The sequence below is a fragment of the Oratosquilla oratoria genome, chromosome 21, assembly GCF_046742065.1.
Source record: "Oratosquilla oratoria isolate Oo_2021 chromosome 21, ASM4674206v1, whole genome shotgun sequence".
Classification (NCBI taxonomy): domain Eukaryota; kingdom Metazoa; phylum Arthropoda; class Malacostraca; order Stomatopoda; family Squillidae; genus Oratosquilla; species Oratosquilla oratoria.
In genome coordinates, this window is record NC_134797.1 from 58,516,639 (window position 1) to 58,540,845 (window position 24,207).

Consider the following 24,207-nt stretch of genomic DNA (forward strand, 5'->3'; position numbering starts at 1 on the left):
TTCCTGATGAAGAAAAAACATTTTAGAATTTGATCAAATGTTACATCTTCAGCAATGATAGGTTTCATTTCTAATTAAACTTTGTCATTTTTCATGCCATCAAAAGTACTTGAATCCAATCGGCTATGTTATTTTTCATTTTAGTAACAAAAATGAAAATATAAATACGTACCAAGATTTAAGAGAATTGCATAATGATGTTTTAGTAATAAAGAATACAATTATTATCAAAAATGTCACACATAACTTCAATCACACATTCTGATTGGCCATTGGCTGTTACTTGTTTAATTACATCCAATATATCTCTTGAATATTTTGCGCAGGAAGAGAAGTTTTGGGACATATTTTTCCATGTATTAAAGATTTTTATTTCGGATGTTTCCCTTTTTTATATATATATACTTTTTCCCCCCTCAGGATTATCAAATCGTTCGCGTAGTTATTTCAGCTTGTCAAAACTTTGGACCTCTTTTATATCTCTGTCTTTTTAGGATGTATTTTATTTTTTATTGTATCTTTATATGTATTGTATTTTGTTGTATTTTTATTGTATTTTATTGTTTCTTGATGAATTCATATAAGGAGAGAGTAATTGGAATGATGCATTTTGATTGAATGGAATGTGAATATTACTCAATTCCAAAGGCAAAGTTTGAAGTGTATTCTGAGTCTACTCCACAGGCTTCTCAACTAATTCTGGACAAGTAGTTATTCCTTAGTCTTAATCTTGGACATCCATATACATACATACATAACCAGGCTGGATGCTATTTATTCATATTCTTTTTTAAGGTTTTATCATCATTACTTCCTCTAGCTTCCTCCTCCGCTGGCACCTGCAAAACGTCAACATTACAAAATAGAAACCCATAATGCAAGAGTTCTTTCATTTTCTGTTCGTTTACTATTCCTTCCGTAGATTCAATTATTCCTTCTCTTGCACTGTTTGGAATAGGAAAAAAGGTTTATGAAAGGAACTCTCATTCATACGCTGTATTTCTTCTTCACACCCACCTCAGTTTGTCAGAATGTTTCAACAATATATATGTATATATACATACACATATACATATATATAAACATATACATAGAGAGATAAATTAATAAATAAACAAATAATTCAATAAACGAATAAGTAAATAAATATATAGAATAATAGATACATAAATATATAGATAAATGAATAATATATACAAACGAATGGATGAATAATCAAATAGATAAGTAGCAAATCAGAGACACTTATCCAGCCGCCATAGATACCAAATGATGTTGTTGTGCAGATGGTCCTTGTATGGAAAACATTGTTAGTATATTGTATGTCTCGGTGTGGGACCTGCATCCATTAGCACTACATCCAGTACAAGCCCAGGGGTGTCAAAATAACGGCCCGCGGGCCGGTCTTAAGTGGCCCGGGAGGTGACGAGATTTTTCAACTCGAGTTACTAAAATTGTCATAACCGAGGAAAATGTAAATGAACTGTTAAGTCGAGACATAATAACTTTTACTTTTTTTTTTATCTTTATTTATATTATTTTATTTATTTTTATGTATTTAATCTTAAATTTTATGGCCCTCAAGATCATAACCAAGATCATAACCAAGTGCATAATTGGCCCTTGAAAGGATTCGAGTTTGAGGCCCCTGTCACAAGGCCTCCCTTGCCTCGGAGGCGACAGGAAAGAGAGTGGAACAAGCCAAGGAATAAAACGCAAAAAGCCGACGGAAGAGAAAATGAGATACAATGAGGGGAGAGGAATATTGAGTGACCGTAGTTCCTCCTGGTTTAATTAAATGGCCTGGCGTGAGCTAGAATGATATCTTGAATAATGACATGACGGCGTGCTCACTTAGAAATGTGTGTGTAAATAAGGGAGATGCAGAGCGATCTTTACTTTCTTTCTTTGTGTATCCTCCTCTTCTTCTTCTTCTCCCTCACATTCTTCTTTTTCTTCTTTTTTCTTTTCCTTCTATTCTTTTTTATTCTTCTTTTCTCCTTCTTCACCTTCTTTTTTCTATTCTTTTCTTCTTCTTCTTCTCCTTCACCTTTTTTTTTTTTTTTTTCTTCTCCTATCCTCTTCTTCTTCTTCTTCTTCTTCTTCTTCTTCTTTCTTATGTCCAAGATTGGTCTGATCTCTCCTTGGCAAGATTTCACAAACTATCTCATCATCAAAATGTATGATGTATAAGCTCTTTCATCCCATTATGATCGAGTTGCACTTACTGTGCATAATGTGATGCTCACCTCTAACGCTTTTGTTAGATTAGGTGAACAAATCAGATCGGTGGCTGCCAGAACAAAAGGAGAAATACCATGTGGAACAGAGGAACGTCATCGCCGTAGGTAATTACATTCCTCGGTAAATACCACAACGATAGACAAGCTAACTAGTTTGGCACCCGAAACTTAGGGGGTCTAAAAGCCAGTATCCGACTACCTCGATTTTTAGCCCATTTGGGTCATTTTTGACACATAACCACTTCAGTACGAGTCAAATTCTCGCGCGCACCACCGGCTGCCATATGTACGATGCATCACACTACTCGCTGTATTACTCGTTCTTTTTACTCTTGAGTAATAATAAATACAGACTACGTGATCAAACCAGTTCAGAGTCCAGGGGTAACTCATGTATAACTAATATATATATATAATATATATATATATATACATATATATATATATATATATATATATATATATATATATATATATATATTTATCAAAACCTCGAAGCTGGCATCCTCGTCTACCCACTCACGCCTTATGACGTCTACATAGGCGTCATTGTACCGATGTGGTTGAGCATTTATTCCGCCTAACGCTGAACGAGTTGATTCATTTCAGTGAGACATCTAGAGCAAAAAACAGGTTAGGTAATGTTTACACTACTGAGGGGTTTAAGACGGAACCCGACACACGCACAAACATTTTCATTGCCTTCAACATCACTGTGATTATAAAGTGTAGCTGCCAACACTCCTTGTTGATCTTGGTGCAGCGTCATTCATACAAGTCCGTGGGTGTCTACTCCATGGAGGTTTGTTAATCAAACCATTTAATCTTTTCTTTCTGGAAAGCAAATCACTTGCAGCTGCCACGAGGCTCTACACAGACTCGCCGTCCGTCCATAAACGTAATGTTTCGATTGATAAGTGTACTTGCTGACCCCCACTAACTTCTGTCAAATCATGACAATTAACGAATAATATCTCTACAAAGTAAAATGATCGCATTAATTATTGCCCCAGTAACATTAGTTGAAGCGACATTTTCGTGTGTGCTAATTATCTTTTCAGTATTGAAAGGAACATTTGTTTTACATATTCTGATGACCTCCAGGCAATTCTACGCAACGAGGAAAGCCTTCAGCAGTCAAAAGGATAGATATCAGTGAATAATGAATAGCCGCTTCAGTACACAACGAACAGGTCACTGGACCTGGCCAAGACCTTTGATGCCAAGGCATCTCTTGTGTATGTCATGGAACAAAACTCCGATATACTTTTCAAAGGCAGTATCGGCTTCCAATTCTCTCTCTCTCTCTCTCTCTCTCTCTCTCTCTCTCTCTCTCTCTCTCTCTCTCTCTCTCTCTCTCTCTCTCTCTCTCTCTCTCTCTCTCTTGCTCGCTCTCTCTCTGTCTCTCTCGCTCTCTGTTTATCTATCTCCCCCCCCTTTTTCGCTTAGTATGTGTGTGTGTGTGTGTGTGTGTGTGTGTGTGTGTGTGTGTGTGTGTGTGTGTGTGTGCAAATAATTGTGTCCTTTTGACTGTCCTTCTCTCTCGAATTCTCTTTGTCGGTCTCTCTGTTGGTCTGTTTCTCTCCTCTCTCCCCATCCCCCCTCTCTCTTTTCCCTCCTCTCTCTCCCTCTCTCTCCCCTTCCACCCCTTCTCTCTGTCTGTCTGTCTCTCTCTCTCTCTCTCTCTCTCTCTCTCTCTCTCTCTCTCTCTCTCTCTCTCTCTCTCTCTCTCTCTCTCTCTCTCTCTCCATCTGTCTCCTTCTCTCTCTTTTCTCCCTGTTTCTTTCTCTCCCCTACCCCCCCACCTTTTTTAACCCCTTACCGTCCCAGTGATTCCACTCTGTAGCTTAGAAGAAGACTGACGACGGGAGTTTTGAAAAGCGTTTCTTGCGGGGCGCCGGTTGCAAAGACTTGTGCACCATCTGCGCTACCGTACTATAAATCTTAAAAGCGTTGAGGCAGTGTGTATTATACGATGTTTCATTTTATCCTTTATTCTATATACACCTGTGCGTGTCATTAATTTCATATACGCGGGTGGTCATATCAATGTACTAATGTAGAATAATTTCTTATAGCATCTGACGGATCATGTTTTTTATTGACACCAAATTTCAACTGAGAAATTCATGACCTGTCTAAGAGCATGTTTTGGGTTGTTGGTATCATTTACGTCTGCTGTCATGCATCTAAATCATACTTTTATCTATTTCCCGGATACAGGATAGGTAAACCCTTTTTATGACAATCAAATTCCCCTTCCCTGCTGTACAATTTCGTTCAGTTTTGTGTAAATTTACTTCGCATTCGGTGATATACACAAACCCCATTCAGTTTAAGGCTTCTGTAGCACAAATTATCCTTCCATATACGTATATGGTTTTCATTGTTTCGTTCCTCTTAATGATCTGACATCACGAACATTGCATGCAATTAGCATTTCGGTCATTTCCTTCCCGTAAGTTACGCTTAATTCTCCCGAGAGGCATTTCATATTTCCCAATATTGCGAGCCTGCAGGCACGCAAACGTATAAACATGCAAATGTACCTACATGAAAGCTTTCAAGTTTGTACGCACACGATGTAACTACACAACTGCACTCCCAAGTATCCAATAGACTTAGACTAGTATGTGTGTGCAGGTGTGCGTGTATTGGGAAGAAATATACGGCGTTTAGCGTCGATTTTAATTATCTTTATGTAGACGGAATGCGAGGGTGCCAGGCATGTCTGAAGTTGGTGAACTAGAGTGGAGAAAAGTTGGAGGTAGGCCAGTTGCTGTTCTTTAACGGTTGGCTGGCACTGCGATTGTAGCTGAATCGGGCGAGGATAGACTGAAAGAGTCGGTGAAGATGTTTGAGAGGATATGCGAGAAAAAATTATGAAAGCAAATTTGGGCAAAAATAAAATGATGATAGTGGTGAGTTTCATGGGTGACACGCTGAGGGAGGTTGATAGCTTTAATTATTTGCATTCCATAGCAGGGAATGAAGAAACGATGGTGAAGATGAAGTATAAAAAAAAATCAAGAAAAGGTTAGGAGGCAAGAAAATTGTCATGAGAAACGGGTATCTGGAAAAGTACGCAAGAAGGTTGCATAGAGGACTGTGCCAATGGTACTACACTGAGGAGAAACTTGGCATATGAAGGACATATATGTATGTATGTAATATATATATATATATATATATATATATATATATATATATATATTATTCTTTAGATGAAATATTTAAGAAATGTGGTGCAGAGCGAGAACTATGGAGGTGAGGCAAAGAGTGTCTGTAGAAAGAGATGGCCCGTAAGGAGGATCCAAGAGTATTGAAATGGTTTTTGTATAAAGGTGTGGAAAAAACGAAGTGAGAAAGGACTAGTAATAAAACGGGTATGGAAAGCCGAAGTTGATGGACTGAACTGCAGTAGTAGACGAAGAATTGAATGGACGGACAGGGTAAAGAGGAATTTCTGTTGAATAAAGAAGAGCAAATGTGAGAACAGGAGTGACAAGACATTGGTTCTAAATGGATGAGAAAATCGAGCTTCCCGAAAGGATTTTCTTCTTATCTGATGATATGGTTTAACGTTACAGACTCCCCCTATCGCAAGGCTAGGGCGGTGCATCTTTCAGAGGACTTTGTAGCGTGGAATAGGGTGAATCATGCCCTTGGTTCAACTTCGCCGGTGGCAGGGTTCGAACCGCCATCCCCCCGACCTTCGCCGCAAGTAGCGACGCCCTAACCCGCTCGGTCACCGAGCTTCTTGTCTACTCCGTAAAATTCTTAAGTGGATGAGGAGAGGTCATGAATCGGTGGGGGTTAACCAGCTTCGGTTGTCGGGGACTGTTGTGGAAGCGCCGAGTTTTGCTAAAGTAACATTGACCACCGAGCAGTGTGCCATGAGTCAGGGGTGAACTGTCATCCTCGAAGTGCTGAACTGGCGTAGGGGACGATGAAAGGGTCTTGAATGAGTGTGGGGTGGATGTAAAGTATGCTTTCGCTCGGCCATCTCTCGCCATTATCAGTGGGTGAAAGGCCATTTGTTATATGTATTTAGACAGAAACCTCTGCAGAAGCCAACCTCAGGCCTATCGAGAGTCTTCATCGATCAAGACATCTTCGATTTGGTGTCCACTCTCTCAGCTGTAGATATTCCTCTGACCCCACCAGGAACATAATTGAATAAATGTGTAATCATGTTTGAGGCTGATTCGCTTCATCACACAATCTGAGGTCCTGGCCTGTGTAATGTCAACCAATCTTAATTATTCCATTTGAGTATTCCAGTCAGACTTGGATCCCAACTGGTTGAGACATCATTCAGACTACATCAGTCTTAGATTATCTTAACGAGACTGTCTTGATGAATATCTATCGACTTCCTTGGAAATGTCCACGTAAGGAACGTTTGCATTTCAGCTTTATTTTTTTATTTCTACCACGCCCTGATTCCTGCCACCACTTCCTTTCCATCCCCGTGGTGTGTTGAACGAATATCGTTGTGGCGATTGCCCGGCAACTTTATTCAGGAAAACAAGGGACGCCGGCTTGTGGAGTGACGTTATCACAATCCCATGACTAACAAAAACATCCTGAGTAAATAATATTCATGAAGAATATGTACATATGGATCGTAACGGTCTTTTCTTTTGTGCACATATGATAAGGCAACAGTGAGGAAAAGACGGGGTCTATTAGCCTTGCAAAATAAGGTATGCTGTAATAAATGAGAACAGTTTACACATACAGAAGTGCTATATCATTAATACAAACGTATCAAAACTCCAACAGAGTTGTAAACCCGAATATGCAAATGAAATACAACCTAAAACAGAGTTAAGAAAGGACAGGGAGTCGAAGAACTATTATGAAATCGAACACTGATTCAAGACTGCCATAAATGCAGGGCTCTCGCAGATCATAAAAAAGCGCCGAATAAGTCCAGCCAAATGGAAATGTCGAAGTTGGTATACAGCACCATTCCGCACCAGACGCGTCAGTATATGTTCCAATAATCTCGAACATTGTTTCAACTGGCTGCAATATGTTGCTGCCCAGGATCTAAGAGCCCCTAATTTTTATTACGCTTCAAGAAGGTGTGCGCGTTCGAAAACAGATGCTGCGCGATCAACTGCTTTCGTGTATCTTGAGGCGCCCGTGTTCACATTTTTAAGTTTCTCCCTTTGTGGAGAAGACATTCAACGTTTAAACTGGACAAATTTAGATTTAAGAAGGAAATAGGCAAGAATTGGTTTACTAATAGGGTGGTCAACTTAGTAACTATGTAGTGAGCGCTGAAACTATCAGTTGTTTTAAGAAACGATTGTACAACTTTATGGATGGGGATGACAGGTGGTGATGGATACGGAGCTGCCTAGTGTAGGCCTTATGGTCTCTTGCAGTCTCCTTCATTCTTATGTTCTTATGTTCTTATGTTCCAGAGTGCGAGAAAGGATACTACGTAACTTCAGTGGATAATTCGTCTCTCTATCCCTCCCTCCCTTCCCTCTCCACCCATTTGACGAGGTTCCGTTCTGTATGGAGCTTGTTCCGGATAAAGAAAGTTGATTTTATGCATGTGGGAAAGCAAACGATGTTCTGGAAAAAGGTTTAGATAGGCCGAGCTTACTTCCAGGTCGGCTTCTGGCTCTTTTCGTTACATGAAAGCCCGTCTTTTGTCAAAATTAGACTCATAAAATTACACCACAGTGTTTAAGGACAGTTACAAAGCTTTGGCACGCTTGCAGCGAAATTAGAGCCTCTGTGTAAAAACCACGTCGTGATGGATGGGTTACTCAGATGGTGCTCACGTGGTAAAAACTTCGAACCGAACGCGAGTTGAGTTCGGTCTTTTCTGACGGCTTTACGTGACGTATTTTCTTTAGATTTTGACCAAGAAAATACCTAATTATTTTTTACTTTGGACTGTAAAACTTCCTGTAAATACTACTGTATATTTTTTTCATATGAGGTGTTACCTCCAACTTGAGCGAAATCCCAATCGATCGAGGCCTTGTGCAAGCAGAGGGCATTAGTTTAAAAGACCACGTATTGGATATTGACAAGGTTTTATGAGGTTGATATTTCAAAGAGACTTCTGAATGTCCATGTTCATAGGAGAGTGGGGAGTGTCAGGTATATACATACATACATACATACATACATACATATATATATATATATATGTATATATATATATATATATATCATATATATATATGTATATATTATATATATATGTATATATATATGTTTATATATATATATATATATATATATGTCCAAGTTTATTCCTGACCGGTTTCGCTTAGAGCTTCCTCATATATATATATATATATATATATATATATATATATATATATATATATATATATATATACATATATTTGTAGAAGGGAAATAGTGGAAGATATGTGGAGAAAGAGAAAAAGGGCGGAAGGTAGAGAGGTGCTCAGAGTAAACAACTTGAAAGGAAGGCAAAGGGAGAAGGTATACTAAGAGAGGGTTAGATGTGTGGAAGGTGGTGAAGGATAGAGTAGAGGTAAGAGTGGAGGAGGAATGAGGATGTTTGAAGGAGGGAGTGATGATAGGTGGAACGAGGAGGATGAGAGTAAACAGAAGGAAGCGTAGTGAGCGTTGGGATGATGTGACGAAGGTGGTAGTGGAAAGGAAGATGCGAGCAATTATGGATTGGTTGCAAAGTAGGCCTCGGGAAGCATATGAGAAGAAGAGGAAAAATAGAGAAGTAAAGCAAAGTAAATGAGGTAGAGGATAAGTTATGTAAAGTGGGTTAGATGTAAGTCAGAAAATTTGGGGAAGAAATGAAAATATGTTTTGGAAGGACGTTTAGAGAGTGGGGAAGGTTGAGTGTGGTAGAGAGGAAAAGGTGAAAGGTGCATATGGGCAGGTGATAATGAATGTATCAGTGGGAGAGGTGAGGAAAGTGACTGTGATGGGAGAGCAAAATGTAAGAGATATAGAAAAAGATGAGGATTACAAAGGATTACAAAGGCGGAGCATGCCGGCAGGAGACCTTTTGGTCCAACTAGGTCGGATGCGAAAAAATATATATGATAATGATAAATGAAAAATAAATCAAAATTATAATAACATAAATAATAATGAAATAAGTAAATGCATAGGTATAGTTGAATAATAAACAAACAGGTAAATATATAATAAATTGACAGATAAATAATAATAAATGAGAATCAAGGTAAAAGGACCTTTAAAATGACGAGAACTGGTAAGGCACCTGGGATGGATGGGCGTCATGCCGAGTGTGTGAAAAAAGGGAGGAACAGTTGAACTGGATTAGGAACTATTAGGAGCAAATAACGGTCACTGCTGGGAATCTGATTGCGGGATTCGAACCCACAACAAAGCAAATTCAAGACCAATACGCTTTCAATTATTCCACCAAAGCACCAAGAATACGAAATGAAACTAAAAGTCAAGATGTTTGAAAGGCATTAAGAACGCAGCCGCCTGCTCAGGAATGTTGATTCATAGAATACTTTGGATAAAAGAATGATAAATTCAAGTTCCATGGGACAATCTGAGGCCAGATATGCTCACTGGGAACGCTGAGACGAGAACCCACGAGCATAGATCTTATCTTGTATACTACAACTAGGTAGGTGCAAATTGGTAAACACACACACGCGCACACACACACGCGCGCGCACGCACACACACACACACACACACACACACACACACACACACACACACACACACACACACACACACACACATACTAACACACTAACACACACACGCACACTAACACTAACACACACACACACACTAACACTAACACACACACACACACACTAACACACTAACACACACACGCACACTAACACTAACACACACACACACACTAACACTAACACACACACACACACACACACACACACACACACACACACACACACACACACACACACACACACACACACACACACAGAAACACAAACACACAGACACACACACTAACACACAGGTACACACACACACACATGCACACACACACACACACACACACACACACACACACACACACACACACACACACACACACACACACACACACACACACACACACACACAAACACACGCAAACACACATTAACACACAGACACACACATTAACACACAGACACACACTAATACACACACATATGCACACACTAACACACACACACACACACACACACACACACACACACACACACACACACACACACACACACACACACACACACACACACACACACACACACACACACACACACACACAAGCACATACACAGACGTAATCACATTCTCATAAAATAAAAGGCTTAATGATTTTTACATAAGGTGTTCACGCAGAGTATTTCATATATGTTTTTTCAGCCTAATTACTGTTATTAATGTCAGGGAACAGCTCATTTGCATATGGTGTGCGTCTGTATGACTTGTCCTCACTCTGCAAATAATGCACTGCAAACTTACTCTGTGTACGAACGGTTTGTTTTCTCTTTATTAATTCCCTGTGTGTGGTCCAGTTTGCAAATGTTACAGGAATTCATTGCATATGTGTTTACGTGTTTTAACATTGTGTATGTCCGTAGCGTTTGTAGACAAGGTTTTCATAAGGAATGTTCCTTCCTTTGTTTCCGTAAGGGTGTGCATAAGCCTTTCCGTATCTTGGCGGTCTGGAATAAATCTTGCTGTGGGAAACGCCAGCTGATTTCATCTGTGAGAGAGATGAATCTTGTCCAGAACGTGGTTTGGACGCGTGGAGGTCCTGGTGAAGCCCGCTTCCGTCCCTTAACCCATTCAACTCCGATGACAAGATGTCTTGTCATTTGGTCAAATAAAACAAAAAATCATAAAACACCAAAATGTTTGATCAAACACCAGAAAAATATGACGTCAGTCCTCGCTTCGCTGCGAGCGAAGCGAGGATTGACGTCATATTTTTCTGGTGTTTGATCAAACATTTTGGTGTTTTATGATTTTTTGTTTTATTTGACCAAATGACAAGACATCTTGTCATCGGAGTTGAATGGGTTAACCCGAAGAAAGATTTTTTGCGTTTGTTCCAACAAAACCCGCACGACGGCACTGACCAAAATAATACCTCCGTCATTAGACTTTTTCGAAAGCTGTGGCTCTGTGTTCACGTTAGGTTGATTGTTTGAATATTAAACCTTTGACTGAATAGAATAAAAGTATTGTATACATTATATGCTTCTGAACTCAGCCTGGAAGTGTGTTTACGTTTCCTGGAGTATGAGCAATCCAGATAGTGCCTGTGAAAGTGTGTTTGCGCTCTATGTTTACATGCTTTTCAAAGCGTACATCTACCATACGACCGCTTTTATTTGGTGTTTGCTGCATGCCCACAGGTTGTTTACAAAGAACTTGCCACCGCATCAGTTATGTAAACAAACACGGGTTTTTGCTTTACACTTGTACTTCATACGCTGAGTGTATCAACTACCCAATCAGCTGACTCATGCATGTGTCCATTCTGGTGATTCGTCATATGGTAATTTCATCATGAATAGATATCTATTGATCTACCTCTGTTTACTCGACACAAATGGATTGGTCGTTGCATGTGTGTTTTGTGCGTTTGTACAGTGTACATGTATGTGTTTGTGTGTGTGTGTGTGTGAGTGTGTGTGTGTGTGTGTGTGTGTGTGTGTGTGTGTTAGTGTGTGTGTGTGCTTGCGTGCACACACACACACATACATACACACACACACACACACACACACACACACACACACACATACACACACACACACACACGCACACACACACACACATTTCATCGCTGCGTTGCGAGTCGTTACTCCAACTCTCGTGGGTGGGGAGTTGGGTGTGTGTGCGTGTAAGGTTACAGCATTACCCATAGATCGGTCAAATATGAGCTCTGAGTTCTCTTTCGGGAGGGTGATAGCTGTCAATCACAAGTCGAACACGTGATCCAAGACCATGGTGAATCACTTGCCTCTACTCCTTAGGAATTCCAGGGATCGCTAATCCTTATTAAGAGTTTAGTTTCATTCTAGGAATACAGCTAACCCTTCCCCGTAGTTTGGTGCAAGCACCTCTCAGAGATGAAATGTGCTTCATCTCCGAGTTTGGATATAACTTGCCTGCACACACACTCTCTCTCTCTCTCTCTCTCTCTCTCTCTCTCTCTCTCTCTCTCTCTCTCTCTCTCTCTCTCTCTCTCTCTCTCTCTCTCTCTCTCTCCTTTTTATTTATTTATTTATTTTTTTTTTTTTTTTTTTTTTATTTTTTTTTTTTTTTGCTACTGTGAGGAATTTATAACTTCCGACATCGGTGTGAAGGAGACGCAGTGATGGACTTTGGAATTTATTTTGCTCCTCTGTTTTGCGATGTAATTGTGGTTTTCCTCATATCAGTTATTTTCACTGTAGTATACACCCTACTTCTCTCCACTTTCTTCTGCTCCTCCTCATAATACTCCTCCTCATCCTGTTTTTCTAATTTTCTTTAAATTCTCTTTCTCCTCCCTGCTACTCCTACTTTTTCCTCTCTTCCCTCTTTCTCTTCTTTCTCTTTTTACTCTCATATTTCCACCTTTTACTCTATTTGCTTTTTTCTTAAATTTTCTCTTCCTCCTCCTAATCTTTCTCTTCACACCCTTTTCATTTTCACTATCATCCTATTTCTTTATCCTCCTCATTCTCTGCCTCTTTCTCCTCGTCCACCTCTTTCTAATCTTCCAGCTGTTCCTTCCGTCTCTCTTTCTTTATCCTTGTCAAATTTTGAAACTCCTTCCTGCAACTCCCACTTTCCCATCTTCTCTATCCTCGTTAACAAATCCTCCTCCTCTCCGAAACGATTTCCGTGAGTTCTTCACGAAACCTTTTTACTTCGACAGCACTGACGGCCGACCGAGGGGCCTCCTTGGTGATGTTACCGCAGACTAAACGCCATCAGCGGTCGTACACCCCGTTAGTCCCGACGTTTGGTGAATTTCACCTCATTTGTTGCTCGGATTCTATATTAGATAATTACGAGGTAACCTCATACTTTCCTTTTCGCCCTTGTCATAGCAGCTACACACTATACTCGTGTTCCCCAAGCTTACTCTTTTCCCATTGTTATACATATTGTGTTGTTACATTAATGAAGAGCCTATGCAAAGAAGTCAACATTCCCTTTGTCTATGCGTTCAGGCTGGAGTAAAGAGTGACAATTACATGTATCTGCCATTTATTTTATATTATTTGTTTGTTATTATTTGTCTGTCTGTTTATTATTTGCTTGATTTCCAGTTATTATTATTTATCAGTAGATTTATTACTATTTACTATTTACCTGTTTGTTTATTATTTGACTATACCTATGCATTTATTTATTTTATTTATTATTATATATATTATCATATTTCATTAATTATTATTTATATTGTTATATATATTTTTATCATTATTATATATATATTTTTTCGCATCCGACCTAGTTATGGCTCAAAAGGTCTCCTGTCTGCATGCTCCGCCTTTGTAATCCTTTGTAATCTACAAAGGATTGGGGCTGGATTTTTTACTCGAGAATCGAGATCGAAACCAAAGGATTAACTACGAACACCCAAATCTGCTGTCTTCCTACCATATTTGGAAATATCCGTTTGGACACGGTAGCCTACACAGGCAAGATACCATTTAGTTCAGTGATTCTTTACCTTTTCCAGTGTCCGTACCTCTTGATTATCTCAGAAAATGTTCTCGTACCTCCATCCAATACAAATACAATACAAATATATGAAAAGGATTAGTGATGCAAACCTTGCTTTGCTTTCTCGTTGTAAATATACAGTACCATGCCCTGGCTATTAGGTTTCGTACCCCTTGTGGGTATAGGCACCCCATGTTAAGAACCATTGCTTTAGATAAACATTCTGGCTGTAGCCAAGCCATTCTGTTTAGTTCAGGAGCTAACTTGATGGAATGTGGGATCTTTAGCCTATCAGGAAGCCATCAGAAGTGAATTTGACTTTCAAATTGCTTATTCCTGACCTTCCCCAAAAGATCGCAGGATTTATGTCGTCTTGTCGAAGGCGTGAAGAATCACTTACCCGGTTTGATGCAGCTCATCCCACAGACGCCGTCGCAGATACAGACCCTCCGCGGGCTGAGGCAGTCCTTGTGGCTGCTGCATTTCCTTAAACAAGAACGGCTCTGCAAAAAAGAGAGAAAATCACATGAGTTCGTTGATTCACAGTAAAAAATTGTCAAGAACGGCTCTACAAAGAGAGAGAGAGAGAGAGAGAGAGAGAGAGAGAGAGAGAGAGAGAGAGAGAGAGAGAGAGAGAGAGAGAGAGAGAGAGAGAGAGAGAGAGAGAGAGAGAGAGAATCACATAAGTTCGTTGCTTCACAGTAAAAACAGTCAATATGTATTCTTTAGTTCAACAAATACTTGAAGTCGTCCACTTCAGGGCTTTCGTCCATTGTGCATCTTCTGACTGAAAAAGGAGAAAGGGACTGACCCAGATGTCTTGGATATTTTGTTAGCAATATTACGACATAGAAATCTGTGTTATAGTGAAAATTACACAACACTAACCAATATAAGTCAGTACGCCACAGACTGGTCTCTTTATCCAGCTAAAGCCTCGAGGTTAGTATAAGAACAGATTGGGACAAGAACTCGGAGGAAATTGAAGTCAGTCTTGTTTCCACGGAGAGCATCTATCAATTCATATATTTTATAAACAAAACTTTTTATATGACTTTTAATCATGCAAATTACAGGAATTTCACGGGATACTTGAACAGATGGGTACAGATGGAACAAAAAATCTATTTTGTTCAGTAACGAATTCTCTGAACATGTTTTGCACAGGAATGGGTCGCTTTGCCCAATGCTATCTTACACTATTTCTAACTACCGTGACGAAACTTGATTATCTCTTTCGGAAAAACTGAGCCCAGATTTTTCATATTTCCTCGGTTTTGTCTCTGTATCAATTGAAGTGTGCGATTTCAGTTTGTAGTGACGTCTGTAGAAATGTTATTTTGACGCATGACCATGAACAAACAAACACACACACACACACACACACACACACACACACACACACACACACACACACACACACACACACACACCTCCAGCTCCTTCGCTATTCGCTTACACAATTCCTAATTAAGTTTGCAATGAATGATGGACCAAACGACTTTATTCAGCTGAGGGGATGATGGTACATCCACCCACACACACACACACACACACACACACACACACACACACACACGGTGGCGCGGTTGATAGAGCGCTGGACTGCCAGGACGGTGGTGCTCGCAGTACCTAGTTCGAATCCTGCCCAGGGCCGAAATTATTTCGGTATCGCTGCGCTTCGGGTCGTTACTCTGACTCTCGTGGGTGGGGAGTTGTGTGTGTGTGTGTGTGTGTGTGTGTGTGTGTGTGTGTGTGTGTGTGTGTGTGTGTGTGTGTGTGTGTGTGTGTGTGTGTGTGTGTGTAAGGTCATAGCATTACCCATAGATCGGTCATACGAGCTCTGAGCTCTCTTCCGGGAGGGAAATAGCTGTCGATCACGAGTCCAACACGTGATCCAAAGACCAAGGTGAAAACACACACACACACACACACACACACACACACACACACACACACACACACACACACACACACACACACACACACACACACAGTGTGTATCTATACGTCATGCGTATATACCTGCGCCGTGTGTGTGTGTGTACATGAGCTGTGTAAGTGTATATACGTGTCAATTCACATATAATTGTATTTGCCTACTTGTAGTGCAATGCTCGTGAGGCCCTGTGTCTCACTCCCCAATGTTCATGCCTAGCTTCAGTTGTGAGAGTGTGAGTCTGTGTCTTTATTTACCCTGTACTGACCTAATTGTAGTATGCAGGAAAGGAACAACGCTCGTGGCATCTCTCGTTATCTAATATTCATACCTTGTTTCAATTGTGTGTGCGTGCGTGCGCGCGCGCACGCGTGTGTGTGTGTATTTACCTAAGTGTAGTATACAGGAAAGGAAAAACGCTCGTGGGGTATCGTCTCCTCTTGTGCGTGTGTGTGTGTGTGTCTGTGTGTGTGTGTGTGTGTGTGTGTGTGTGTGTGTGTGTGTGTGTGTGTGTGTGTGTGTGTGTGTGTGTGTGTGTGTGTGTGTGTGTGTGTGTGTGTGTGTGTGTGTGTGTGTGTGTGTGTGTGTGGCCATATCACTCTGGGCTACTTTTCCTCCGACTTTTTGGAGCAAATTTGCAGCCCGCAGCCTTCGAAAAGGAGTCAACTGGAGGAAAACAATTCCTCCAGTATATCCAATGACATTCTTTGTAAATTTTTAAGGAAACAGAACAGTTTGACTGAGGTGATTTTACGGCGGAAAAAGCGCTGGAGGTCGGCGGTATCGTCGATGAACTGGAGGTCGGAGGAACAAATGGCTCAGTGTGATAACAACCACAAACATGGCCTAGGGCTGGCAAGAGGAACGAGGACTGATTTCTGAGGAGAGGCAGTGAGTGAAGAAGCATGTATATTAGAGAACAGTGGAAAAACAAGGGGTCTTTTCCATTTTACGCCATGCAGAATTTTTAGGTTAGGTTAGGTTAGGTTAGGTTAGATTAGATTAGGTTATGGTTCAGATTAATATTCATTTCTTACCTCTCTTAAGTTGTTGAAATCAACATGCCGTAAAATGCCGTATGAAATCAGCATTCCGTAAAATGGAAAAAATCCAAAACAAGATTATGAAGACAGGGAGATGGACAAAAGGTAGGATGGTAATAATAGGGTAAAGGGGGAGATGAACAAGGAGGAAGAGGATTTTGTAATTTGCTATGTCATGACGTCATGTCGTTTGCAATTTACCGTGCCATGACGCCATGTCGCCTGGAAGCGAATGCACAAATGTTCTTTTTTTTATTTCCCTTTTTGTAAGCCACCTGAATAAGTTTGTAGAGCTGACTTGAAAAAAGGGATTATGAAAAAAAAAAAAAAAACTCAACAAGACCAAGCCATTTTGATCCATTAAACGCTCCATTGTCTTTAGATTTTGCATCCATGCTTTTTCTAAGAACAGGTTAATGAGTTTCAATTCTGATAAGTATTTTGAAAGAAAAGCGTGATAAAATTATTAATTCTAGCACAACTTGTAATATACTAAATGTGTGTTTTACAGGCAGCAGAAAAAGTGCATAATTTTTCATTGGAACAGATACTATAATGAATTACCACGAATAAGGTTTTTATTATTACAAATACTATTTTTCATTTATACCATGCTACTTTTTTGGGTAAGGGGGATTAACAGTACGAGGAAGATTTTAAAAGGTACGCACATAAAAACTAGAAATGAAAAAAAAAATCATATTATGAAACAAATTTTTCCTGTTTGTCCATTTTCTAACGAGATTTCATTACTCACGTCAATGTCTTATACATTTTCTGATGGTAAACTTTTCCTCCGTTACTTTCTTAAGTGATTTTCTTTTTTATCAACCCCAGAGTCTTTTGTCCTCTTCTTTCTACCATTCACATCTTATTCCTACCTACCCTGTAGGTGTTGACGAATGGAAAGAAAGGTTACTTTCACCCCAACTTTTCTCGTAAATTGTGATCAATTCTTTACTCAGATCCCTTCTTCAGCTCCTCCGTCCTCCCGTAAAATTTCGTTTACCCCCTTCCCGCTCCCGCCGAAGAACTATCTACACCCTCTGTGCCCATTTCTCCCATTGCCTGCCCCTTCCCCTCATTTTATGTATAAAAATCCTTGATGGAATGCCGGCGAACTTCCCCCCTCATTCGGATATTAAACCCTTTCTCTGCCCCGGACATTTCATCTTACCCTTTCGCCAACCCACGCTCACTATTAAACCTCCCAACCCGAAGCTTCTGCCTACATCCGACGCAGTCCTCATAAAGCTCAGGCATCCTGGCTTAAGGCGGACATAAAAGCAGCATTAGAGTGTGTGTGGGTGAGGAAAAGGGGGGATGTAAAGGAGAAGGAGTATGTCATACTGAATGTAGAAATCCATTAAGAGCACGGTCCCCGGCTCATCGCTCGAGTGCGATTTAGAGACTCGGTGAAATGTGCTTTGGGAGGCTTGTGTGGGTGATGATGGGGACGGATGAGAGCAAAGAGAAAAGAGAACATAAGGACATGAGAGTATTGGAGGCTGCAAGAGATCATAAGGCCTACACTAGGCAGTTCCATGTCCATTATCACCTGGGGAAAGGAATATAGAAAAGTGGTAAGATGGGGAACAGTGGATTCAGGGTTGAAAAATGGGTTGCATAATACGTAGATATAATCGAAGGATAATGAAGTTGGGATTCTTTGAGAGAAGGTATGGGAGGAAGGTAGGGAAGCAGTGAAGAAGGAAATAAGGTAGAGGGGAGGGGAGGGGAGGAGGAAAGGAAATAGGGAAATCAGGAGAGAAGAACGAGGAGGAGGGAGAGAGAGAGAGAGAGAGGAAGAGAGGAAGGGAGGGAACGAGGGAGAGAGAAGGAAAGGAGGAAGGAAGTGAGGTAGAGGGGAAATCAGGAGAGGAGTGGAAAGAGGGGAGAAAAGAAGGGGAGGGAGAGAGAGGAGAGAGAGAGAGAGAGAGGAATAGAGAGAGTGGGGGAGGATGAGGTGGAGGGAGGGAGGGAACGAGGGAGAGAGAAGGGAAGAAGGAAGGAAGTAAGGTAGAGGGAAGGGGAGGAGGAAAGGAAATAGGGAAATTAGGAGATGAGTAGGAAGAGGGGAGAAACAAAGAGAGAGGGAGGGAGGTAGATAGGAAGAGAGGGAGGGAGGAATAAATAGAGAGTGAGGGGGATGAGGTGGAGGGAGGGAGGGAACGAGGGAGAGAGAAGAGAAGGAGGGCAAGAGGGGAGGAAGGAGAGAAGAAAAGGAAGAAGGAACTTGGGTTTGGATTTGTTGGAATTGCGCTTCATCAAGTGGCATCGCCTTAGGCGGAAATTCTCGCTTCCTCCAGACGATTCTAATCATCTGATAAACTTTCACTTTCAAAAAAGTCAAGAAATTGCTATTTTGGGAACCTTGAAGTTTCTCATCAACATACATATATGTATATGTATATACAGTATATATATATATATATATATATATATATATATTATATATTGTGTATGTGTGTGTATCATTTTGACAAATGGAAATAAGCTCCCCCCGCAAGGACACGAACCTTGGCCTTAGTGACTGCTTATTATGAAGCAAAGACGATAGTCTCGAGCCAGCCAGGCCGTACAAAAGGAACGACCTGATTCACGACCTGGTGGTTCCCCGACGGTACTAGGCCAGCTCAATCTCTATTCTAATTTCACCGAGTCTTTATTATGGCAAGCCATCCGACAAGTCGTGTGTCATTTTGACAAAAAGAAATATGCTCCCACAACTTGTCGGATGGCTCGTCGTAATATAGACTCTGTGAAATTAGTAGAGAGACCGAGCTGGCCTAGTACTGTCGGGGAACTACCAGGTCGTGAATCGGGTCGTTCCTTTTGTACGTCGTAGCTAGCACGAGGCTATCGTCTTTGCTTCATAATAAGCAGTTGCTAAGGAAAAGGTTCGAGTCCTTGCGGGGGAGCTTATTTCCATAGATACACACACACACACACACACACACACACACACACACACACACACACACACACACACACACACACAAATATATATATATATATATATATATATATATATACTGTATATATATACTGTATATATATATATATATATATATATATATACTGTATATATATATATATATATATATATAGTGTTATGCACGTTGGTCGTTTTTCAGAACTGATGGAAGTGTGATATATGATATTGTGGTAAAAAATTTCAAACATACATTCTCCAATTATATTGTATGGAAGTCTTTCAAATATTCACTCCCCATTTGACCTATATATCACTACGATAACTACGATATGAGATGGCGGGTAACAGAGTGCATTCAAAGTACTCCATGTACAAGTTAGCCAAAACAGGAGATAAATTACATAAACATAAACAAATTGTTAATGTTCATCAAAGGTTAAAGGGAAATCGGACCCCAGGAGTGTATAGCCTTCCTTGTAAAGATTGTGATTTAGTGTACCTTGGTCAGACCGGAAGGGATCTTAACACCAGGTTAATGGAGCACAAAAGATCCATTAGGTATGCCCAAGAAAATTCCGCTGTGTTCCAACAAGTCAGTACCAAAAATCTTAGTCTTGACGGGGACAAGGCCAAAAATTTGTGTAAGTCCAACTGTAGCTTTAGAAGAAAAATTGTTGAATCAGCCTTAATTGAAGAATGTCCGAACTTGAACATCTCCAAAGGTCAATGGTCCCCGGACATAATCTCACGGCTAGCTGTGAGCCGCTTGGTTAAGAATTATCACCCTCCTGACCCCGCTCCCAGCCCGCTTCTCTCCTGACCTCACACCTCCACCCACACATCCCCTCACCTCTGACTCCGCCCTGCGTGACGGATTGTCCTGTTTTAGCTCTGCGTGTTCCCCTTCTACTCACATCTCAATTGTACTTATGTCTCTGCAAATTCTTGTAATCTGTACTTTCCTGAAGAGGGCTATAGCTATTAGCCGAAATATAGAAGTTATACGTTCTTCTAAGTTTCCTTTTATTCCGACTGTGGGTTCTTCGTGATTATTTACAAATGTGCTACAACATTTTGTCTGTGATATATATATATATATATATATATATATATATATATATATATATATATATATATATATATATATATATATATAGATCTATAACAGAACAATCTGTTGTTAGCCGACACAAAACATCCAAAAGGAGCAATATGGCTTCCCGGATAACACATATAATCAAAACTAGTCTTTACTCTTCAAGACTCTTATGCTAATAAAAAAAAGTCTTGCCAAAAACAAAATCTTTTTAAGATAACAAGAATGTTCAGCGGTTCGCTTCCGTCAGTTTAACTTAGATTAATGTCACAAGGAGTGGTGGGACCTAAACCCACTAAACCCATTTGAGAACATAATCCCTGGGTTTCGCTCCAACAAATTACACTTAATTGTATTCGGCTGGGAGGGGAGGGGACTCCCGACGAGAAGAGATTGAGAGGATGAATATTTCTGGCACTTATACGCTGGTAATAGACTTACTCTGAATATTCTCTACGAGTGGTCCAACCCACGAGACGCGATCGGAGAGGTAGTTGACCAAGTGGAGTCAAACTTGTAGCAGAACATGGCGATGGCTGTGAAGGAAATAGTCCTTGTAGCCGTTCTAGGTTGTCATGATTCAATTGATAATTTCTTATTGTGTATAATGCTAAGGAGTTTTCTGAAGTTTAGCAAAGAAACAGGGTTGAATTGGGTATGGACCGGCAAAAAAAAAATCTTCAGAACCCAATTGAAGAAGTCAATTGACGAAATGCACACACACACACACACACACACACACACACACACACACACACACACACACACACACACACACACACACACACACACACACACACACACACACACACACACACACACACACACACAACCACACATCATATGCCCTTTATTATTACACTACGTACAATTTTTATACTACCCAATATTTAAGCCAATCCAGTCGTAGTGGCAGGATTTCTCGGAGCTGTCATGTTCTGGATAAGGGACTATCCTTAGATGAAATCGTCTTACTATTTTCGCAAATAAATAGATAAGTAAATAAATAATAAATGAATAAATAGAAGTGAATGAATAGATAAATAAATAAATAAATGAAAAATAAGATAAAACTCATCATGGTAGCTATGAGGTTGAGAGCCTTTTTTCCTCTTCAGCACGGTCTGAACCAAATCATAAAATGTTCGTCAAATCAGACTTGAAAATTGCTTCACCTAATGAAGCGATGAATTAATTATCATGTAACATAGAAAATATTAATGTGCAGAGTTCTGGGTTGGTTTCAATCCGTGTAACGGGGCACAGAGAGAGAGAGAGAGAGAGAGAGAGAGAGAGAGAGAGAGAGAGAGAGAGGGGGGGGGGGAAAGGAGAGTGGAAATGAGGGAGTTAACATCCATACCAACAAAGGTAATTGTAATGATGTCGAAATCAATTATTCAGTTTTGAATTACAGATATCATTGTTCGAGGTTAGGGGAGGTTTCTTTTCGAAAAGGAATTTGATGCTAGTAGCTAGGAGCTAAGGAAGTCTTCTGACAATAAGAAGGATCGATACCTTGAGATATTCTTTAGGAATTACGATGGGAGAATTGACCGAGGGTCCCCGAGAAATTTCATTACTTCTTCGGCGCTCATCGATGTCGGATGTACTGGGAAGCTGAGAAGGTCTTGCACCTAATTAACGGACTTGTAAGGGCGTGGTTACTCATTAACTGCAGATTCAATTAGAGGGGCGAGTAATGGCCGTGAATCCAATGTAGAATAATTGGGTTTTACTGTCTGAAGAACTGTGATTCTTGCCCCCAATGGAGCTTTGCCTGGACTGGCAGAGGGCGTGGAAGACACCTCGTGTTGATGTACTTGGAGACGAGGAAAAGGGCAAAGGTATGTTTGTGATCATGTGTGGAATAATTGGAGGGTTCTGATTGTCCCATCAGATGGCCTGCTCATTACATTTCAGGACATCACACCGTTGTCACATTTGCTCCTACACCTAAGCAAGATGCTGTAATGCCTTCCATTTATTTTATATTATTTGTCTATTTGTTTGAATGTATTTGTCTGTTTAATTTGATACATTATTATTCACTGCTTCTGACCCAGGGCAGTGGACAGGGTGCAGGATGACCCGTCATCTAGGAGGTGCTAAGATGGGAGGGAGGGTGGAGGGGTGTGGAGTGTTTTCAGGGATGGAATGGGTGGGAATGATTTTATGCCTTTTCCTTTTTGGCTACCTCCCTTGGAAGGGGGAAAAAGCCTTGGTATATGTATGTATGTATGTATTATTATCATCATCATCATCATCATCATCATCATCATCATCATCATCATCATCATCATCATCATCATCATCATCATCATCATCATCATCATCATCATCATCATCATCATCATCATCATTATTATTATTATTATTATTATTATTAATATTATTTGTTATTATTATTATTATTATTATCATTATTATTATTATTACTATTGTTATTATTATTATTATTATTATTATTATTATTATTATTATCATTTATTATTATTATTATTATTATTATTATTATTATTATTAATCATTATTATTATTATTCTATATTTATCATTATTATAATTTTTCCGCATCCGACTTAGTTATGGACCAAAAGGTCTCCTGTCGGCATCCTCCTTTGTAATCATCTCGCTTAATAAATTGTAGATTTTATTCATTGTGTTATGGCGTGATTGTTATCTCATAACTTACACATTATTAGGAAAAGTTTTACAAAGTAAACTCTTTTATCTGTAAACTTACCAACTGAGTGACAAACTGGATATAGACTTTAGTAAAAAATATTGTGATATTATCGTATCTAAATATTATGAAAGAGAAGATTGATATTTTCCTTTTCATTGGGTTTGTGGCCGTTTGATATAAGCCGCATTGTATATCGAAATGGAGCGTCCAATTCACTGTCGCTCAGGGGGGTTATTTGGTGCATTTTGATGCAAATAACCCAAATTATTTTCCCAAATACCATTGATAATAGATACTGTAGAACCTCTCTCTGTTGATATCTAAAAAATTGTGATGATATTGTCCTTACAATTTACACATTGATGTAAATAAAATAGAGTGTAAAAAGGGCAATAAATAAACTTCTCGTTCTTTATGTATAACTTTATATATATGTTTATGTATATATATATATATATTGTGTGCGTGTTTGTATATATATGGTCTATATTTCTTAGTTCTCTTTGCTCTGGTATGTCTGAATCGCTTTGAATTGTTGAAATACAGTATTTTCT

At 39.8% G+C, this 24,207-nt stretch overlaps 1 protein-coding gene across 4 annotated transcripts in view; it reads right to left on the reverse strand.

Moving 5' to 3' along the window:
- The window catches only part of Hasp (Hig-anchoring scaffold protein), a 773,651-nt gene that overhangs the window by 306,346 nt on the left and 443,098 nt on the right, over positions 1 to 24,207 (reverse strand). For all 4 annotated transcript variants that reach the window (XM_076205010.1, XM_076205012.1, XM_076205011.1 and 1 more), the window contains exon 3: positions 14,353 to 14,455. In XM_076205010.1, coding sequence (XP_076061125.1) covers positions 14,353 to 14,455 — 103 coding nt within the window. The remainder of the gene's footprint in view (positions 1 to 14,352; positions 14,456 to 24,207) is intronic.